This window comes from Syzygium oleosum, unplaced genomic scaffold, assembly GCF_021117445.2.
Source record: "Syzygium oleosum isolate NSW1041296 unplaced genomic scaffold, Sole_v2.1 Sole_v2.10, whole genome shotgun sequence".
In the NCBI taxonomy this organism is placed as follows: domain Eukaryota; kingdom Viridiplantae; phylum Streptophyta; class Magnoliopsida; order Myrtales; family Myrtaceae; genus Syzygium; species Syzygium oleosum.
Genome location: NW_026607494.1, coordinates 10,751,922 through 10,774,599, shown reverse-complemented (window position 1 = coordinate 10,774,599; position 22,678 = coordinate 10,751,922). Strand labels below are relative to the sequence as shown.

The window sequence follows — 22,678 nt, the reverse complement described above, 5'->3', positions numbered from 1 at the left end:
GATGTCATCCTCGGTGGATTGTAGAATTCCCAATATTCTCTTCATCTTGTTGCTTTTTTGTATCCTCAATTCCCTCTCACTTGACCCGTAAAGAACAAATTGAAAAGAAACTGAGAAGCTCGACGACTTACAAAAATTATTTCATTGAATAGACGAGTCAGGTGAAACATATTAAAAAAGGTATAAAAAAAAAATCAAGATCTGTGTCAAACGCCAACAGTTGCACAAAATCTTCCAGCTCTGCACCAAGGATACATACATACAGATGCACAATAGATTCTTGGGAATCACCGAGTAATCTCACACAGGCAAAGAGAGGCTCCTTTGATTTGCAAGACTGGGCTTTATCTCCCACGAAGTGACCTGTTGTGCTTCTTCTGGAAGTATAAAAGGCAAAGAAATCTCGCGGATCATCAAGTCACCACAGAAAGGGCATTCACTGGCAATGGCATCATCCAACTGTGACCGCAGCTATAGATTTAAAAACAAAACACAGAATGATCAAATCAACTTGTTACTGTAAAATTGTCGGAAGACACGAAATTATCAAGGACAATAGGAAATAATCATAAATTCTCAATCCAAAATCCTTTAGAGCTTATCAAATGAACATCATGATGAGTCGAAAGCTAACCTTCTCTGCTGGGGTCACGCTCGTGATGGATTCTTCGTTGATGCCATTAGTTTGATCTCTCCGCGTTTCACTACCCAATAGGGTAAGTTGCTTCTGCAGGTCTAATATGTACTCTGCCTGGAAAATAATAGTTTGAAAATGACAAAATTATTGGAGAAGCTCCATAAAATACAAGCCTCAACCCAAATTCTTGAAGAGGTTCTGAAAATATAAGAGGCTAACCATCGGAGAGAAACTAAAACATAGAATTCTAAGGAAAGATATCTATAAGGTCATAACTTCCAACTTCACTATGCCTTTATGCTATCTTGATCACAGCAGATGAAGTTAATTAAGAAAGCCACGGTCCATTTCTAAAAATCGATTTTTTTTTATACAGGAGGAAGAAATAACTCCTATCCATTAATATTCGCCAATATCCAAGTTCGGAACATACAGATAACATCTTTAATTACTGCAAAAAGAACATCTCTACTTCCACTTAAGTTAACTCGAGATATAAGACTACAGGGTTATTTCAACTTCAACTGCTCTTTGAACATCCAATCCTATGAGCTTTACATTACATATATTAGATACCTTTGTCAAGTTAATGATAGATAACTGGAAAGAGCACTCATTTAGCATATAATGTTAAAATAAGCAGAACTTCAACTTACTTGGGCTTCATTAGTACAACGTGTGACATGAGCTATCAAACATTCCGCATGGAAAGCATGTCCACATGGAAAAACATAAAAAGGAGCCATTGGTCCAGTTGATGTATAACCCCTAGTCATTCGATACTCCCCGCTCACAGTCAGAATTTTACGTCGGCAAACCTGATAAGTTGTATTGATTTATCATAATCAGCAAGTTCATGAAGACAGGCAAAGGTAACTTTAAAACTCTGATAGGAGCAGCAATGAAATGACAGAGAGATAATCAACCAAGTTAATGGAAAAACTGATGCAACATAGAACCTTCACAGCGCAAAGTAAAAGGAGCTAACTAGCTCAATAAAACAAATGTGAGAGCTGATAACAACCTGAGACACCTGAGACAAATGGCAACAAGACAAACCAGTGATTTCTTGCTGCTTATTATACACTCTTGTGCCACACCACTCTAACATCATAAGCACCGTAGTTGCTTCTCTGTGTACTCTCTTAAGGTTGAGTTTACTTATTGTTCAACAAAAGTTTTAGTTCAACTAATTCTAGACTACAAGTATTGCCATATACTTGGTTTTTATTATAAGAGATAAGATCATTGTCATTTTACCTGCAGCTAATTTCCAATCCAAAAACTTTCATCTAAATTTGCAATTGTTTATTGTTTGTGGCAAGTATTGAATCCTCATCACACGATCATTTATATAAATAACCATTTGATTGAAAGTTTTTCTTTCAGCGTTGACCCATCACATTCCCTTGTGTCTCATCAATGGTAGGCAATCTTCCTTTCCTTCTCTTCTACATAAATTCTCTCCGGTTGAAGTGAAAAGTTGAGTATATACTCCAGATACTTATCACGATTGATGCTTTTATCAGATTTTCTTCTTGTTGAAAATAACTAGTAATTTTGAAAAATTTACTCTTTCCACAAGAATCTGTTAGTAACTTTTGACTATTTCTCGCGTACTTCTAATCGTCGGCCCATTGATTTCCTTTTACTCTGTCTCTAATAGTTGTCAAACCAAAAGTCAAACTCCAATCTTGAAGGAGTTCATCTCATCCAATCAATTCCTTTCAATTAACTTTCCCGCTGGCTAGTGAGTATACAAAAATCAAATGTGTCCTCAAATGAAGTCAATGAAGATGTAAACTTATCAAAAGCATCATAAGTTACATACCCCACATTCCTCGTCACGTTCAATGACAGCATATCTTTGAGCAAGTGCGCTTATATCATTTCTGATATTGTCTGCACCATGCGTTGCATCATTCATCTCCTCTTTCAGCTGTTCAATTTGTTTGTTGTAATCCTCCAGTGATGAACATATTGCCTCCTATACATTTATAAGAATAAAACTTACAGATGACCAAAAGCAAATTAGACAAGTGAAGGCACATACGTGGTTACTCTAGAATAGGTATGCATTGATAAGCCAGTCTAAGCATATGATAAAAAGTCTCGATCATGATGAAAGATTAATATGTGAGTAACAAGGGAGCCGCATACGAGCCATTAGACATACACCTACCACTTCACAGTGTAGGTTCAATAGCATTTTGGTTTACTTTTTCGGGGGGAATAAAGTACCAGCTACAAATGCAACAGACCACATTCTTTCAGCAGAATGTTAGAGTAAGAAGCAGAAAAAGGGTTTGTGATAACATATATCTACCTTGAAGTCATCAATAAGGGCAAAGTCTGGAAAAAATGGCAATATATCCTCTATCTTTAAAAGACCGTCAGTTTCTTTGAGAAATGCTATTGCTCTCCGAATGTTTTCCCTCTTCGCTCCTTTTTCCTGCTCAACAACATGCTTGGCAACCATAAGCCAAAGCTTCTTTCTCAAATCTTCATCATCTTCAACTTTGTCAGCTTCAGCCATAGCAAGCTCAGGATCAACCTGATTCACCAAAGGAGATTCTTAACCGATCGAAGTGAAAGTCCTTAAAGTGCTGAAGCAATAAAATCAGCCACCAAAAGGTTTACAAGGCAAACAGTCTGCTAAAACAGCGCAGACTAGTGCAATCATTGCACATATTATACAATCAAGTAAATGTGATCGTACTGGCAAACTGGGGATGACAGTAAAATAGAAGAGTATCGCAAGAGCTTGTGATGACAAGGTATGATGAGGAGAAGATTAAGAGAGTTCCTGCCATAGTCCCAAGAGCTATTAAACAAGGCCCAAAATATTACGGTAACTGACTAAGTGTTCATGGAAATGAAAGACCATAAAACTTCTTGGAATTCTGTGATACATGCTAAGAGTAGCATTGATGGGAATAGCAGTCAAGAGGCTATCTGCCAACTTAATGAAGATTTCCTCCACAGGGTCCTTTCAGTCTCAACCAACTGAAAACCACAGAAAGACAACCATAATCAAGGTAATAAAACCAGCATAAGATATATTTCCTCACAGAAATTTCCGGGAGCAACTTATTCGTATATATTACAAAAGATGAGATAATTCAGGGAAAATGATGACAGATAACCTTCTGCCAGGAAAATAAGGATTGCATGAAATCAGCACAGCTCAAAAGAGTGTAAGGCTCATAAAGTCTTCGACAAAGAAGAAAAAAACTAACAGATAATGTGAGAAAAGAAAAGATGCTACAAACCAGTGATAAAAGCCCTCAGGGGAAAAGCATAATTGAAGTCAGATGATGACTAGGAACCAAAAAATACCTGCAGAGCAAGAGCAACTGCTTCTTCATGCATAGACATCATACTGTATATATGAACGCAGGCGCGCATTCGCTTTTCTTTGAGGCAAAGGCGCAAGGCATACTTGGGATCGTAAAAGAATTCTGGACCATTTTCTCGTCCTTTTCCGAATTTGCATTGTAGGAAGCGCAGAAGGGCACTATCATCTTCCTAATCATCATGATAAAGCAAACCAATAGTCATACTTAATTCTCCCATGCATTTAAACATATCATGGCACTACTCTGAGTTAAAACTCTCCTTGCAACTTCAAACGGCAAATCATTCATCTTTACTAGTTAGTAGTTACTTATAAGACTTGGAAGCTACATTATGTACTTAGTCCATTGATTCAAAAATTAATTTGTGATTAAACCGTAGAAAGGAGATATGCATGTCATAAGATGCCTTGAGAAGCAGAAACATTACCAATGCAGAAGGTAGTTACAAAAAAAAAATGGATGGAAGGTAGGCAACTACTTAGTTAAACCAAACGCTCATCCTATAGGCCCATAATCAGGTCAATTGCTGTAAAGTCTCCTGCTTGTTCATATATGGGGCACCGCACCTTGTAAATGTGGATTGCAACCTAAATATTCTCTATCGTTGATCTTGGGCATCATAAAGTGGACAGCATCCATCCAAGCAAAAGTCCAAGGTCATTACAAAGACCATGATACCAGGTGGTCTTGTTTATTCATCAATAATATCGGAATGGAAACAGGAGTGATTTATTATATGCTTAGGAATTCATTTTACTTAAAAGCTACAATTACAAGAAAAGACTGATTTGATTGTTTACAACTGATCACTACCTAGTACCTATTTAACTGACTAAAATGGAACAAACACAATGACACGGGAAAAAGATGTCATTCTGATTCCAGCAACACAACACAGTTGTCACCACGAAAGAGATATTGACAGGAACACAGTGAAGAGGAGCATTATGAAGCAGCTTAAACTGAAAACAGAAAAAGTGTCACCTGCTTAGCATACAACGAAAGAAGTAAGTTGTGCGCGCCTGGATCCTCATTATGCAGACGATGGACACAGAACTCCAAATATTTTATGACTTCATGAGTTTCATTCCTACACGTTAACATGCAATAGGAGTAACAAAAGAGCTTAATGGCCAGGAATAATAAAAAATAAAGATAAGAACTTGCAAATCATATGATTGTCTCATACTTCCCCCTTGTAAACGGAAGAAGCACATAATCGCTAAAAAGGTAGAAGTTCATAAATCATATTATAATCTCATAGCTGCTCAAGAAGTGACACAAGGCTTCGCAGAGAACTCCATTTAATGTCAGATTGTCCATTTTTTATAAAGGCATTAATGTTAGAAAAAAGAAAAGGCATGTAGAGAAAAGCTAATAATAGAAGAGAATCCAATATGAAAGTGAAGTTTGATGGTGTTAGAAAATCTGATTAAAAACTTTATGGCATTAGACGGATGAAGACTACATGCATATAAGGCCTTGACAAACCATGTAGATACATGAAGTTTGCAGATTAGCAAAGTAGGGGCCAAATAGTAAGTAACATAGTGGGTCCATATCTTATTCGCACAACAGGTAAGTTGGTTAAACTAGGAAAATATCTTAATGTGATTGGAAAAAAATAATTAAAAAGGATACTTAAATTAGGAACTTGATTGGCCCTTCGGGGACAACTCTTAGGCTCCGTTCGTTTCGCGGAAAATGTTTTCTAGGAAAACATTTTCCGGGTTTTCCGGTGTTCGGGGGCGGAAAATAAACTACCCGCGGAAAACATTTTCCCTCAATGAGTGAAAACATGAACAAAAGTAAGGAAAATGTTTTCCCCTTTTCAAAAGAGGAAAACATTTTCCCCCACCTTCTTGCTTCATTCATTATCTTTTTTCTTTTTTCTTCTTCTTTCTCTTTTCTATCTTCTTCTCCGGCCGGTCGCCGGCCACGGCGGCAGCCAGCAACTGGCCATAGGCAAGCTCGAGCCTCACCGGCCTGTGGCGAGGCTCGAGCCTCGCCCAGCTTGCCGGATCGGCCTCGGGCGAGCTAGGCCTTGCTGGCCTGTGGCGAGGCTCGAGCTTGCCTATGGCCGGTCGCCGGCCGCGGTCGTGGCTGGCAACCTGCCGGAGAAGAAGAAGAAGGAAAAAGAAGAAAAAGAAAAAGAAAAAGAAAAAGAAAACGAAAATTAAAAATATTTTTAAAAAATATTAAAAGTATTGCCAAGAGGAAAATCTATTCCATACCGAACAATGGAAAATATTTTCCGAGACTTTTTCAGATTTCAGCCGAACACCGGAAAATTATGCCATTTTCCAGGAAAATGACTTCCCGGAAAACATTTTCCAGAAATGTCACATTTTCCGTCAAACGAACGGAGCCTTAATTTGCGAAATTTTTATTCATTATACTATTGAATAACTCATAGTTTTATTTTGTAGCTAAATATTGCAACTAGAAAATTTAAACATACTCTTAAAGTAATCAACTATTATTTGATGGATAAGATAGGAGAATAGTGATCCCTAATCATGCATAACCTAGTATTGAAATTCATTCAATTTGAATTGGTATTATGCATATGATTATCCCTCTTACATGCAAACTAGACGAAGAATGACACAAGGGATCGACGAATGGGGAATAAGACATACAGGAACCACATGCAAAACGATATATAAAACGGGATGTGAAGAAAAGACTGGGCTCTAAGATCATAAGTTTAAGATTAGAGGATCGACAAAAAAGGGGAAGAGAGGAACATCAAACAACTCATCTTTGCTCAATGGACATAATAAAAAGTACATACAAGCTATCAATTTATAGAGCATAGATAGAAACTCACAAAACCCTAATTACCTTACTTAATAATCACCTGTAATTAATTCCTAAAGTACTAAATATGCTTCAACAGTTTAAAAAAAAAGTTATATGGTCTTCAAAATTACAAGAGTGTATCCAATGACCAGGACAAAGTACAGAACTCAATGTGCCACTAAAAAAGTACCATAAGTGATTATATCTCGTTTCTGCTTCCCCTAGTTTGCTGTGGAGTAAGTAATTAGACTTCTATTGATTTACACATATTATACTCAACAGTGAATTTTACTATCATTAATTAAGCCAAAAATATATGCTGGGAAAGGGTAAAAAAGAATTACGCTTTACTTTGCATGAGGTTCATTTGAGTAACGCATCATTGCAGGGATGAGCTTCCTCGGATTTAGGTCTTTTCTTGTCATCCATGACTCCACAGTTTCATAGGCATCAAGCATGATGAGGTCCGGAGCAAACTTATACTGCAAATAGAGCAACAAACGACATATTAATTTCATGAATCCACTGACTTTGTCTCCATAAAAATTTAGTAGGTCACTACCATCAGAGAATAAGGAAAAAGAAATTTGACAGCACCGTCAGGTGTTTACAAGCAATAGTTTGATTTTTACCAGAAGGTCAATTGGAACAGCAGGTTTCTGGAGCACTTCCAATGCTTTCTTTGCTTCTCCTTGCTTATATAAAAATTAAAAAAAAAGAACGATTACCACGCAGATATGAAAATGAATGGGACTATGAGAGTAAGGTTGAACAGTGCATCATGATTCATCAGAGGTCCATAGTTTGCTACCTATCCTGCAAAGATCGCATCTTACATTCTGTCCACAAATAAAATGACTGTCATTTGTACATTCCGAGAGAGTAAAATGGACCAAGCATCAATAAAGACTGTAATACGGCTCTCTATAGTTTCATCACAAGTAACGTCTCCTGCCTTCCATAGAGAATTAATTTTTTCTCAATCAAGATTGCCTTAACATAATAAACTCATTCATTCTCCACCAAACACAACTCCAGTTTACTATGTTCTCATACGCAATGACAAAGATTAAGTACTTGGTTGGGACCCACAGAATCCTAAAACGACGAAACCATTTAGTTGCGCTGGGGGAACAACATCTGAATTTTCATCTAAAGAAAGCTAAGCTTACATTAGTTCCTTCAGAAAACTTCCTTTGTATGTCAGAATTGCCCTATTGTTACGTAATAGTTTATGTAATCAGAGTACATTTGCATCTGACACTTGAGGAGGTTAAAATTAAGCATTGAAAGCTATTGCTATGGTAATGGACAGTCAATTAAAATTTAAAAAAAGCAAAGTTATTCCCATGAATAACTATATGCATTGATGATAAAACTGAATGCCAGTCTCAAGAATATGCAGAAAGTGCAATTCACCTGTATGTAATGATGAACTACAATCTCATACTGCTCCTTCAGACTGGCAAAATACACAAGCTCTTCAACCCTACCATAACTGAAGAAGGAAAAAGAAAAAATAAGTAACCGTAAGAATATAAGAGGCAGGTAAAGACAGTGCTACAAAAGAAATTATCATCATCTTTGAGCAGAAAGAGGACAGCGTATTTATATCAAAACGGTAATTCTAAGCACATCAAAGGCTGAAACACAAATTATAATTAAGAAAGAAATAAACCAATTAAACATATGGTACATAGGCAGGTAAAAACACAGTGCTAGAAAAGAGATGATCATCTTTTGTTTTAAGGAGGACAGCCTATGTCTTCAAATGGAAGTTCTGAGCACATCAAAAGCAGAAAAAAGATAAATTGAAATCAACAGGAAAGAGGCCAATTAGATGCATGAGGGATATCCCTAGCAGATATTCTCCACCACCAGATGGCTAACCTTTCCAGAAGTTTCATCGTTGTTGCCTCATCCAATACATCCTTGCAGTCACTTAGAAAAGCACGGAATTCTTTGATAATTGTGTAGCATTCCGAATTATGGTTTTCCAAGGCAGTATCATCTTCTAAGAGCAACCGGTTTATCTGGCAAATAATCATATGAAATTTCCAACAATTAGATATCTGGTATTTCAATATCAAAAATAAAGAAATGTATAGTGCTAATGCCACGACATCAATTAGGAAAGGAGTATTCATGAAGTATGAATTTGAATGTGGGAATTAAAATACAGATGTCAAAAGAAGATTTACGCAGCAGCAAGTCTGGAGCAGTATAATGGCAATATTACTGCTACTCTGTCCATTTTATTGGTAGTAAATTGGCAATATGGATTAGATGAAGACATCCAATGAAATTGATCTTTGGTCAAATAAGAGGAGACTTCTAATTATCGTTTCCCAACATTGTGCTGTTGATCAAACTTCACATGAGACAGCAGAAAGTGAAGTTCTAGAGAAGCTTTTGTTTAATTTATGCTGCCAAGTAGTACAAGTGTATGGCATTCTTGACTAATAAAGTCGTCAATGTATTTTTACGCTTCTTTTCAATAGGTTAGGCCATCATTACAGACTACTGATAAAATCAATCACTTAAATTTTAATCAAAGCACAAAAGGATGGATGCTCAAAAGGTACAGCTACTATTGAAGAATAATATATCAGAATAATTCTTTTCCACAATGGACTAGTGAAACATTCTGCATGGCTAAGCACAGCCGAAAGAGATGAAATCACAAAATTGAAGCAAAGAAGCAAAACCTTGTCCAAGTACAGTTCGGTAGCCCAAGTTGAAATCATAGTGATTTGGCACTTGTCATCCTTTGTAAGATTATCAAGCTTCCTCAACAAAAAAGTTCTCAGAGCATCCTGCAAAAGAGGAAGATAGAATGTCTGATGCAGGATGAAAGAAACATAGTAAAAAATGAAAACCAAACAAGAAAAAAATAATTTCTTTATCCAGAAAAACTCCAACTTTCTAACATACCATGACTTTGAGACAAAATATAAATACACAGTTTAGACACCAGCAATTACCTGTTCTCCTACGCCAATAAATTTCAGTGTGATCTCCTCGAATGATAATACGTAGTTTATCTGCAAAATATTTGCCTGTCAGTATTATGATTATCAATTATGGCCAAAAGAAACTCTTAGGAATATGCAAGTGTATTCCATCATAATGTTCTCAACTAGTCCATTGAACAGGGTTTTTTCCAGACTAAACCAGACAAAAATGACCCAAAGGTATATGACAGATGCCACAATGACCTTGGAGATTCCCATATACTGGTTTAAATTCCCATGGAGTACCATTTTTCTATGCTTGTAAGAAGACAACTTCCAGAATTTTGTGTCCAGCATGCGCTACGTATTGAAAACATTCACTTCAACTGCTAAAAGTATGGCTGGGAGTTTAGACTATAGCTACATAGGAAAAGTCTTCATGATATCTATCAGACAATTTCATGCATCACGAATGGTTCAGAATTATTCCAAGTGGATTTTGATATCAACCAAGTAAAACCTTATTAAATAAAGTATTTCCAACTACAAGTATTTTCATGAATCGGAATACTTACTTTTGCAAAGAAGGATGCTGCTCTAAGAAACTCCCTGGAGGCAAATGCTGCTTCAGCCTGCACCACAGACCCATGAGATCATACACTATCCAAATTTATTGTAAAAGGAAGAGCAGCTAACACCACATCCTCATATTTGGATGTAACAATCACATATATCACATCAAAGACAATGAGGTGTGACCTGAACTAGATAAACTTGGTCACGTTGAAGCTGGTCACGACAATTTGCTAAAGCCGCAGCATAATCCTTGATGTCCAGATACACCTTCCACATATCTCGCCCTTCATCATTAACTGACACCTGTATTCATACCCGGAAACTAAATGGAAGAGTAGAGCACAGATACGAGATACAAAAGAGATGAGCTTGTCATAAAGACCAAACCTGGAAAATGGAATTCTGGTCATAGGCATAAAACAACCCAGCAGTGGCATCACTGCATAATCCAATTATACCTCTTGAAAGTGACTCAGACGTCTGATCAAATTGAAGTTCCTCAATTATCTGCTCACTGATTCTGTTTACAACCTACAACAAGAAAAAATCCCGAGAAACAGTTCTAAAGACTAGAACACGATGGAATCGAACGGAGACCGCTATAGACATTGACAAGCAAAATAACAGGATGGCGAGATTTGGACTGATTGTGCGATCCATGTTTATGAGCTTGTAGTGCAAGCACAGACATGTTTGGACTTCCTAAGTCATAACCACCAGGAAATCGTGAAGAACTTTAAAGGAGCAGATATTCTGAGAAGAGAAAGACAATTGACTGACTGATTACTCTTATGAAAGGAACGATATGAAAGTCCAAACACTTTTAGGTGAGAGAATATGTTCTCTCTAAGGAAAAAAGCAGTTGCACGGTAGAGATGAAAATTGTGAACATCACAAATTATTACGTCGGCCATCTTTGATGTATTTCGTTTTAGAGATATTCATGACTGATCATGCTATATGTGACTCTTAGTGCATGCCCCTATAACAAAAATCTCATCTCTCGGATTGGGCAATGCCAATATCCATGAAGCACTATTAAGCTTACAGCGTCACCTATAATTTTCCAATTCGGCAATTGCAAGGAACTATCTAAACCTTCTCCATGTCGCCCCCTCACTCTCTACTAATAGTCATACCATCGGCATTGATCGACCATTCTTTCGAGTAATTGACAATAGAACAAGTCATTTAGGTGTCTCATCTTCAGATAAAGGATGACTGAATCTCTCTTCCATCCAATTAATCATCACAACAAGCAATATGCAATATATTATCCTTTCTTGAATGTGAATAGTGAAGTGACTAATCACACAAGAGATGAACATGTATTCAACAAACTTGTCTCACCTAATATTCTTATATGAGCATTCACCACTATATATTTATGCATATCATTTCTTTTCATAGGTGAGCTATGCTCACATTTGGAGATATTTATCATATAAGATCTAATCCTCGTTCAAAGGAATAATCCTAAGATTTTCAAGAATCCAAATTTCAGAAAAAGCGCACACCAGCCAGATTCAGAATCAATCTTTTCATTCCATCCACGAATATCCTAGAACACCCTGACCAGGTGCTTTTATAAAGTTTTTTTCTGCCTCTAATTAATGCTAAAGAAGTCTCTTTTCCCTACAGAATGAGACTTCCCCATCATAAAAGCAGTCTTTTAGGGGCCTAATAAAACTATCTGTCCAGCCAGTAATCGATTTCTTGTTGGTCAAAACTCTTCCTAGTCTGCAATTAATAGCCATCACTCTGCAGAGTGATGGAACAACTTGGAAAGGCAGCTCCTAGAAAAGATATCATTCATGTGTAACAAGTACTGGCCCTTTTCAGAAAATTGAAATGCAGGGCCAATTGTTCTAACATAAGGGAAAAAATAGTAAAAGGACAAAAAGAAAGTACCAATAAAAACGCACCTTAACTTTGTTGGCGATAAGAAGCAAAAAATGAAACTCGGACACTGCAAAAGAACTTGGTTTAAGTGCCTCAGAACCTTCACAGAGTCTCGAATAGTCCAAAAGTGCCTTATTCTCCACGAAGTTCTCATCTCCATCAGGAAAACTACACAGAGATTGCGACAGTTTTGGTTGGCATGGTGTTATGTTACAACCCAAAATATAGTGCAATATCAAACACATGAGCTACCAAAATTGAGGATGGCTCCCCCAAGGAAAAAAGTCTTTTAAGTACCGATGAACAAATGAATGAGGCAACCAAAAGAAACTTTGGTAGCCTCACTTTTTTATTTCTGCTTTAGTTAGTATAAGAAACTTCACTAACAGGAGGCAAGGGAGTTGCGAATCCTCACGAAATCAATTACAAAAGAAAAGATGCCTGAAGCTATGAATTCAGTGGCAGCCTCTCAATCTACCACTAAATCACTGGAAGGCCATCATCTTTACCTGTGTGTTGCACCAAAATTTAAGCCACCATGGTAAATACCAGCTCCAGAAAGCCAGGCAAAATGTACAGCTCTTCTTTGCTTGATGAAGAAATGCAGTTCACTGAAAGTAAGCAAAAATACAAGAGAAATACCATTTCAGAAAGGCTATTGCTCATAAAAATTCTCTCTAGGAATGAATGTCAGCTGATTCACCAACTAAGAATCTACAGATCTGGCTTTGATATTGTCACACTAATTATGTTTACATCCAACCCTGTTTTTAGATTGAGCTTAAGGGGATTAATTTTCATTCCGTTCAACACCATTATATCGTATCAATCCTCTCACCACCATGTCATCCATGCCATAGTTGTTGCTACTTGCAGCACCACCTGTATAGCTTTGACTCCGCAACTAATCGTTGGTCATTTATCTTTTTCTTGTCCACTCTAGCTTCTAATTAGACATTCACTTCCTTCTAGGGTCATATAGAATCTTCTATCGATCTATTATGGTGTGCCGTTACCCATTAAGAAATTCTTTCAACATTTCACCATGGGGGCCTTTTGGCCCAATTGTTAGGGCTGGAGATCAGGGATTGGTCCAAGGCCCAGTGTTTGGAGCCAGACACTAGATCTGCTTGAGCCAAAAACTTCATATTGGAAAAAAAGTTTGGCAGGTCTGCATAGTTGAAAAAATCTTGAACTGAAGGCTTATCATATATACGTGTACTTGGTCAACTACACCACAAAATGTGTCTGTGACATTCAGAAAATGACTGGTGCTGAAGTTATCATTTTATGTTGCAAGAGATGGTCATGTCGGACTATGGCTGAGCAAGCTTGAAGCGTGTCCAAGTGCAGAAAAGGAATGCTAATCAATCCTTGACCAAGGAATGGATATTTATGCTTCTGACTTTGCAGGCTTGTGGCATGATATAGGCCTTTTGTTGAGATTTGTAATTCATGTGAAATATTAAAATAGAGCAAACTGAAGTAGCAAAACTAACATGAAAAGGAGGAAAGGCTCGGGGGGGAGGGGGAAGAAAAACCCACTTGCCTGTTAGGTATTTCGCCAGGAAGCTCCATGAAATGCACAGCACGATCTACATATTTGGCAAAAACAGCCTAAAGTGTGCACATGAAAAAGATTAATCAGATGCTGATAAGAAAACCTAAAAGAGTATCTGCTCAGATGATATTCCGATATAAGCCAAGGACAAGGAGAAGATGCATTAAAGCAGAAAGGATAAGCAGAAAACATAAAATGATTATTCAGTAGTATGATTATATATAAAGAAAGTTATAGTGTCACCACCCAAAAAGATTTCATCAGAAGCTTTAATGTGGACATAAACACTCTCTAACAAAAAGGCACTTTTATAGTAATAACATGTGTGTGGAGAAAACATCTGGCTAATCATTTAAATATAAGCAGAAAACAAATTCAATTTTTCATTAAGCAAAATATAGCAACGTCATCAATGTCTAACTGTTAATGCGAAACAGTTCAAGGACTCTCAATTTCCATCGACAAATCTGGAACCAGCAGCATTGCTTAATATTGATTTTATGTCCCATTATTACAATGTTCATGTAGGAACTTCATTCGATCAAGTAATTGTTAAACAACTACTCAGTCAATGTTTAGAGCAAGAGAGCGGATGTTTGCACTTGTTAATTGCACTAAACTCAGTGAACTTTTTTGTTATTCTACACTTACTTCCAGTGATCCAATTCCAGTGAAAGAATAGAGTCGTGTTGGAGTAACAGCCATCAGATAATATCTAGTTCCGGTGCTTACGCTAGCTGTTTCCATCTGTAGAAAACAGACAAAAAAGATCCCAATAATGTGTCAGTCATCAAAGTCAAAGGCAAGTATCATCTACGAAGCAGACTTTAGCACAAATAGAAAAAGCGATCAGTCAACATTATTTTCCCTGACTTGAATTTTAACTGCTTCCAGCACCTGACTTCTGATACTAGAAACAGTTGGGGATTTCATATATTTTTTAAAACTTGTGTTAGATTATAGATGTTCGTGCTACCCAAATATTTCCATCCTTTCTTCCTTTACACAATCTAGTTGTGACTCTCAGTTGTGGATAAGTATCATGATTGAAGATGTGACCATGTTCTTCTGTACCTCTTCAACTTAAAGCCTAGCCACCCAAAGATCTATCCATTCTGGATCTTTGAAGGGAACCTCTCTTTTGCATTGAAGACTATTGCATTGAACATGGGCTGGCAAAACTGCTTGGTATTCCTCATCGAGTATGCCATTGCTCACCATATGGGTCCCTCTTATTTGTCAAAAAAACCTTGCTTATGCCATTGCAGCCTCAGCAGCAACATCCATGAACTGGCTACAGGCGCTACCTCAGGATTCTTTCTTACAATAACACTCAAACCTTCTCCCATTACATGGAGTCAGCTATGGGGGGCTTAACAATAACTCTACAGTATTAGCTTTTCTTGTGACATTTTAACTGCAAATTGCTTATATAAGAATTAGTAGCATGGCTTTCCTTCTGCACTAAACCGTGTTAAGGTTTCTTATGCTTAAAATAATTAGATTGAGGGTTCCCACTAATTAGCATCAGTTTTTTCTTGGTGTCACCATCAATGAAGACAATGAAAATATCAAGCAAACCTTCAAATGTCTGCCAAACCAACAGCTGATCTTGTATAACTGCTGTTTTCTCTATTTAGGATCAAATTAGACAAAATATTATGGTGCAATCCCTCGAAGTGAGATGGAGATCAGAAAGGAAAGGCACAAACATCCCTATGATCAGCAGAGGACCCCTACTACCGCAACAAACGGTGAAAGGTGAGTGAAACAAGTTCCATTGAGGCATACAAAAAGATACCTGCAAGCCAGTAAATGCTTCTGGAAGTTCCGACAGTTCGAACAGGGATTTGATATATTTCTCCCTTTTGTCCTTTTCATCCACAGCAATCTCATGAAGTTGGCCGTTGTCCATTCCCAGGATAACTTCCTTGGTAGAAGCTGCTTTCGCAACAGCAAATCAAACGAGAAAAGTTGGATCACAGTGCCACTATCTTGATCTAAAGACTGGACGTATCCATCTAGGAGACAAACATTTACCTTCTGTTATCTGCTGTCTATTCCATGCAACCGCATTCACTACAAGACCTTTTAATTTGCTTAGGATACGGGGCTTGCTCCACTTTGCATGGACATAAAAGGTGTCGGAACCACCACTGCCAGTTACACTGGCGATACAGTGGCTTCCCCCAGGATCGACAAAAACCCTGTGGATAGATTGCTCCCCAGGACGACCCACCGTGAGATCAAATTCTGGACGTTCAAGTGCATTCCATTAGCTATGCTATAATCATACAAATTTGACAACACTCGTTGATAAAAATCCTATAAGACATTAGACCTGCTTCATCGCCGTAAAGGACTCAACTCGTAATACATATCCGTTCAATTGCCGTGTAGCACAATGGCTTCAAAAGGAATGAAGACTCGGTACACTAGCAAAACAAACCATATAAACTACTCAAACCCAGGTCAATTCTGACCGAAAGATCTTTCATTGCTCGTAGAATGCATTTTATATTACTTAACTCTACTCCTTCCATACCCACTAATACTATTTCGAGATCACGAACCACGCAAAATTTGATTTTTTTATGCAATGGCAATCATGAACCTCCTCATCTCTAGCTCTCGAGCTACGAAACATGAGAACACGAGCTTCCCAATCTCTTTAAACTATCGACACTCAAACAAATTCACCTTTCAAGCTAAACGTACTCGTGAATCAGCTCGACCGAACAATAAAACAAGAGAATGCAAGCGAAACTTTAGCTCACAAAACCGGGATTTCATTGCTCGTAGAATGCCATTTATATTTACTTAGTTCTATCATAATATAGCTCTCTACTCCTTCCATACCCACTAAAACTATTTCGAGATCACGAACCGCGCAAAATTCGATTTTTTTTTTTTCTGCAACGGCAATCATGAACCTCCTCATCCCTAGCTCCTCCAGCTACGATACATGAGAACACGAGTTTCCCAATCTCTTTAAAACTATCGACACTCGAACGAATTCACCTTGCAAGCCAAACGCACCCGTGAATCAGCTCGACCCAACAACCAAAAAGACAGAATGCGAGCAAGACTCGAGCTCACAGAACCGGGATTTCAGAATGCCCAGAAGGAAGGGAGGGAGGAATCGACCGGGAACTCCTCACCGTGCGAATCTCCGACGCCGAAGTCGTGCCGGATGACCCATCCTTTGCTCGTCCCCAAGACGATCACGTCGTTGCCGGCGGCCATGCAGGTGATGAGGCCGCGCCCCTTGGCCGCGAATCGCTCGAGCAGATCGACCGAGAAGACCTGCCTCGCTTGATCCATCTTCAACCTCTCGCCGCTCCCAATCCCAAATCCCAGCAGCTCAAGATGGTCTCAATGAATCGCGACGCTTTGCCATCAAACTCCTGATTTCTAATAAACCTTTCGCAACATCAAACGCGAGTTCCATAATTTAATACCATCATTTATTAGTCCATTTTATAGTTATTAGAATTTAAAATGAATAATATTGTACAGTTTTTATGAAAAAATTCATGTAACTTTTTTTTTTATAGGGAAAAAACTACCAAAAACCCCCAACTTTACCATCTGTGACACATTTACCCCGAACTTTTTTTTGTGACACCAAAAACCCCGAACTTTGCTTTTTGTGACACATTTACCCCAATGTATTTAGTCCATGGGCATTTTCGTCTTTTCTCGCTTTTTCTTTTTTTTTTTTTTTTTTTTCCTTTCCTGCGAGGGGGCCTCGCCGGCGTCGGCCTCGCGGATCCGGCGAGGGGGCCCTCGCCGGCGAGCGAGGGCGGCCTCGCCGGCGTCGGGCGAGGTTCGCCTCGCCTGGCGAGCGAGGGCGGCCTCGCCCGACTCAGGCGAGGTCGACCCTCGCCCGACGCCGGCGAGGGTCGACCTCGCCCGAGTCCGGGCGAGGGCGACCTCGCCGGCTGTCCGGCGAGGTTCGCCTCGCCCGGGCGACCGAGGGCCGCCTCGCCCGACTCAGCGAGGTCGACCCTCGCCGGCGTCGGCGAGGGTCGACCTCGCTCGAGCCCGGGCGAGGGCCTCCCGCACGGATCTGCGAGGGCCGCCCTCGCTCGACGCCGCCGCCCTCGCTCGACGCCGGCGAGGGTCGACCTCGCCAGACGGGCAGGGCGGACCTCGCCGACGCCGGCGAGGTCGCCGCCCCGGGCGAGCCAGGCGCCCCTCGCTCGACTCAGCGAGGTCGACCCTCGCCCGACGCCGGCGAGGGTCGACCTCGCCAGATCGGGCGAGGGCGGCCTCGCTCGACTCAGCGAGGTCGACCCTCGCCCGACGCCGGCGAGGGTCGACCTCGCCAGACGGGCGAGGCGGCCCTCGCTCGCCCGGGCGAGGCGCCCTCGCTCGCCCGGCGAGGCGGCCCTCGCTCGCCCGGCGAGGGCGGCCGGCGAGGGTCGCCGCCCGGGCAAGCGAGGGCGGCCCTCGCCCGACTCGGCGAGGTCGACCTCGCCCGACGCCGGCGAGGGTCGACCTCGCCAGACGGGGCGAGGCGCCCTCGCCGCCCAAGCGAGGCGCCCTCGCCGCCCAGCGAGGGCGGCCGACGAGGGTCGCCCTCGCCGGGCAAGCGAGGGCGGCCTCGCCCGACTCAGCGAGGTCGACCCTCGCCCGACGCCGGCGAGGTCGACCTCGCCCGAGCCTGGGCGAGGCCGCCTCGCTCGCCCAGCGAGGCGAACCTCGCCCGACGCCGGCGAGGCCGCCCTCGCCGGATCCGGGCGAGGGCCGCCCTCGCTCGATGCCTGCGAGGGCGACGCGGCGAGGCCCCCTCACGGAAGGAAAAAAAAAGAAAAAAAAAGAAAAAGCAGAAAAGACGAAAATGCCCATGGACTAAATACATTGGTAAATGTGTCACAAAAAGCAAAGTTCGGTTTTGGGTCACAAAAAAGTTCGTAAATGTGTCATGATATGGCAAAGCTGGGGTTTTTGGTGGTTTTTTCCCTTTTTTATATAAAGGGTTAATACCACGAAAAATTCTCCAAAATTATTGTACCAGTTTGATATTTTTGATGATCAAAAAATTAATTTTTGATAAATATGTTACAAGTACATCGATTACTATTTTTTGTGGTCAAAAAATAAATTTATGATAAATTTGCCATAAATGTATTAATTTGAGGATTTTTGTGGTATTAACCCTTATATAAATGTGTATACACTTTGCGAGCGCAAGTTCCAATTTATGATACAATAGATATCTTGCATAAAGAAGCTAACAATCCAATTTCGGCCATGACATTGCAATTAACCTGTACGCCTCGATTGATAGTTGCCTCACCAGCTTATCGATCATAAAGGTCATAAAAATGCGATTGGCCTAAAAAGCATGTCAGTGGAGTGTCTGAAGGGCTCATCGATTATGAGTTTTCAGTAGGCAGATTTTAAGTGAAGTCCATGACACGTGTTGGCAATTGATTCGCTCAAATCATGAAAGAAAGAAAGTTGAAGTTTGAGACATGAAGTATTCATTGACAGAGAGATCTAAGGGTCCAGAGCAATTACAAAATCATCCTAGAATAGTATGCATGTTAAGAGGCGATTAGAGATTCACTAAACGGCTCATTAAATATATAGGAGAAATCCAAGTAAAATTTCAAATTTTATTTAAAAAAAGACAAATAAAAAATAATTGAAAGGTGTGTACGGAAGAAAATCAAATGATTTCCCTTACCAAATAGCGAAAAATATTTTTTATTTTATTTTCAGGTTTCAGCTAAACACTGAAAAATGTTATCATTTTCCTAGAAAATATTTTCCAGAAACAACATATTTTTCGCGAAACAAACGAAACCCAAGTTCTTGAAAATTGTGAAAACTTCCCCGCGTTTTAATTTCTAAAGGAAGTTAAATTTTCGATACTTTTATGAATTTGAGGTGTTTAATATTGTTAAAGATCTCAACTGAGAAAATATTTAGTGGTTTGTTAGTGCCACTTCACCAGCTAATTGGCATATATTAATGTGAGTTGGTGCAATTAAAAATTAACATGTGTCTTTAAATATACGGATTTTCTCTCTCTTCGTCTCGATCACAACCGCCGTCTCTCCGGCCACCGCCCAACTCGGCCATGTCCACCGTCTCAACCATCCACCATTGAGGGCGCAGTCACCTCCATCTTCAACACCCACTTCCCTACCATAGTTGCCACAGCATGTACCCTTCCTTCGTCTCGAACGATCATGGAGTCTCACTCCCTAGTGTCCCTTTCCATCGTCCTCCCCTTCAAGTTCCGTCCGGTGAATACCGTCTCTGACTCCACCAGCGAGTTCCCTTCCGTACAGCGCGGCCGTGACAAGTCGGAGCCATGGTCACGTCTAGATTTGGAACCGAGAAGCCATGGCAACGACAGACCTCGGAGCCATGGCTGCAACAGACCCTGGACCCATGGCTGCAACAGACCCTGGAGCCATGGCCGTGTCCAGATCTTAAAGCCTTGGCCACGACAGATTTGGAGCGTGACGGCATCCAAGTCAGATTTGGAGACACCAGCCATAAACGAGCAAGAACAACATCCTACAGAGAACTTCCAGATCTAGCAAAGACTTTTGACAGAGGCGAGCACTAAGACTATACAAACTTCCGGATTTGGAGCTTGTCCATGGGTGCGAGCCTTGAAGGCGAGGTCCATGGAGATTGTGCTGGTAGTGACAATGGAGGGAGGCGCCCGTTAACTCCGCCGTTGTGGGCTCATGGTGGCTGCAACTACAGATGGAGGAGGAAGAGAGGGATGGATAGAGATTTAAAAAAAAATTTTATCTAATTCCACATCAATATATAGATGTCAATTTTTAATTGGCTCAAAGTGAATAAATGCACGCCACGTTAGTTGGTGCCGTGGCATTCGCAAAAGCTGAACCCCAAAGCCTAATCATTCCCGTTGAATGCTAAAGGAAAAAATCACCCGGATGCAGTGATTATTTTCATGGCAAATATTCTTATGCTGAGCAATTATCACACGCTTAGGAGGATTGCTCCTAGTCCATCTCGACAACTCAAATCGAAAACCATGTATTTGATGCACGAGAATCTTAATGCATTCGACCACTCCGATGTGGTGAAAGTGATGCTCTCAAAGCATATAAAAAAAAGTTCTTGTTTTAGACAATGATACCGCTTTTCCCGTGTTAAGGATTCTAAACCCAGTCTGCCCCAGCTTCGTAGCATCGACTAGTTACGTGGCCCGCGCTTTGCACGGGCATATCTTGAAAATTCACTTTTAAATGTATTTTTATGTATGTATTATTTAGGATTGTAATTATTAATGGTAAGAAATACCGAACAAACTACATTATCGATTGAAAGTATAAATTGCGGCTTGAAAATTTAAATTCAGAGTTTGCATAAGGATGTATCGTAAAAGAATTGGAAAAGAAGATGTTGAATTTTTATTAGCTTCTTCGCCAATTTAATTTTGTTTCCTTTTAGGGTATATAAATTTCGCTTTTTTAGGTTCATGTTCTTCAAATATCGCTTTTAACCAATCTTTTGAATGGCTAAATTAATGCTTCAGATAATCTATTTCTATTCACTATTCAAACTCAGGAAAAAAGTCAAAAAACTCTTAAACCTATTGTATTAGTACCAATTTAGTTATATATTTTTATGCCAATTTAGTCCTAAACATTTTGATATAGTGCCAATTCAGTCCTTTCAACTAATTTGACAGGCTATTGCTTATGTGGACGTCGGTCGGCCTACATGGCACCGCCAGCAATAACGTTGACAATTTTTAATAATATTGTAATATTTTTTCTACTTTTTTTCTTTCTTTCTTTCTTTATTTTCCTTTCTTCTTTCTTTTGCCGATGGCTGGCCAACAGCCATAGGCAATGGCCGGGCGAGCTAGCCTTGCCTGGTGCTACCTCCCGCCACAGGCGAGGCCCGGTGAAGCTCACCAGATCTGTCGAGGGGAGCCTTTGCTGGGGCTTGCCCCCACCTGGCCAAGCCTCACCTGTGGCGGGTGACGACGATCCTCGCCTAGGCGAGGCCATCCCGTTCGGCCATGACTGGTGGCTAACCATCGCCTATGATTGCAAAAAGAAGAAGAAAGGAAAAAAAGAAAAGAAAGAAAAAAATCATAAAAAATAATTAAAAAATCGAAAAAACATTAAAATATTATTGAAAATTATTCACGTCAGTGCCGGCAGTGCCATATAAACCATCCAATGTTCATGTCAGCAATATCAGGTCAAAACTAGCTTGAAGGACTGAATTGGTAATATGTCAAAATGTTTAGGACTAAATTGGCACATAAAAAAAAGTTTAAGACTAAATTAGCACACAAAAAAAGGTTTAGAACTAAATTGACACAAATGCAATAGATTTAGGATTTTACTAACACTTTTCCCGTTCAAACTCTATTTGAATCGTACTATTTTAAATAATCAATCGATCAACAAACTAAGACATCCAAGCTTAAAATGATTCTTTTACATATCTGCTTATTTATTTAGTAGTGCTTTTATAAATGAGGAATCCTAAGGTAGATAAATAACCAACGGGTTCGTCGAACACTTTTTTCTAATCCCTTGAATTGGATATGATGCGAACCCAAAGTTTTCGTAGGCTGGATGGATGATTCAAACATGGAATTATTTGCATGTTGGCGCGATGCAGCCAGTGAGAGAATTTCGAACGTATTTCATGCAGTTAATTCTAGGTATGTATGCACATGTCTGATCGTGAATCATGTTGGAAAGCAATTAAAGAAAACTTAATGGGAGAAGCGCATGGACATGTGCTATGAAAGGCGCATTTCACCAGCTTATCATACAATACACGTTGATCAAAAAGAAGAGAAGATTCCTTCCCAAAACAGGGAACTCATGCGGAGGAGTGAAGGTGAAGGTGAAGGTGA

General features: G+C 39.9%; 1 protein-coding gene across 2 annotated transcripts; it reads right to left on the bottom strand.

Moving 5' to 3' along the window:
• Positions 1-119: 119 nt before the first annotated feature.
• On the bottom strand, positions 120-17,236 carry LOC115679928 (vacuolar sorting protein 18). Of its 2 annotated transcripts, XM_030603648.2 has the most exons (23): positions 16,956-17,236; positions 15,835-16,047; positions 15,596-15,735; positions 14,446-14,541; positions 13,783-13,850; positions 12,743-12,844; positions 12,257-12,401; positions 10,719-10,862; positions 10,515-10,634; positions 10,331-10,387; positions 9,786-9,845; positions 9,510-9,617; positions 8,692-8,834; positions 8,221-8,299; positions 7,434-7,496; positions 7,153-7,283; positions 4,981-5,086; positions 3,977-4,165; positions 2,964-3,191; positions 2,469-2,624; positions 1,294-1,455; positions 635-751; positions 120-471 (listed from the first exon to the last, which is right to left on the bottom strand). In XM_030603648.2, the coding sequence occupies exons 1-23, from the start codon at positions 17,116-17,118 to the stop codon at positions 301-303; spliced, it is 2,961 nt and encodes a 986-aa protein (XP_030459508.1). In that variant the 5' UTR covers positions 17,119-17,236; the 3' UTR covers positions 120-300. The 2 variants fall into 2 exon arrangements, with proteins under 2 accessions (XP_030459508.1, XP_056171008.1); XM_056315033.1 differs by lacking the exon at positions 3,977-4,165.
• Positions 17,237-22,678: the final 5,442 nt, after the last annotated feature.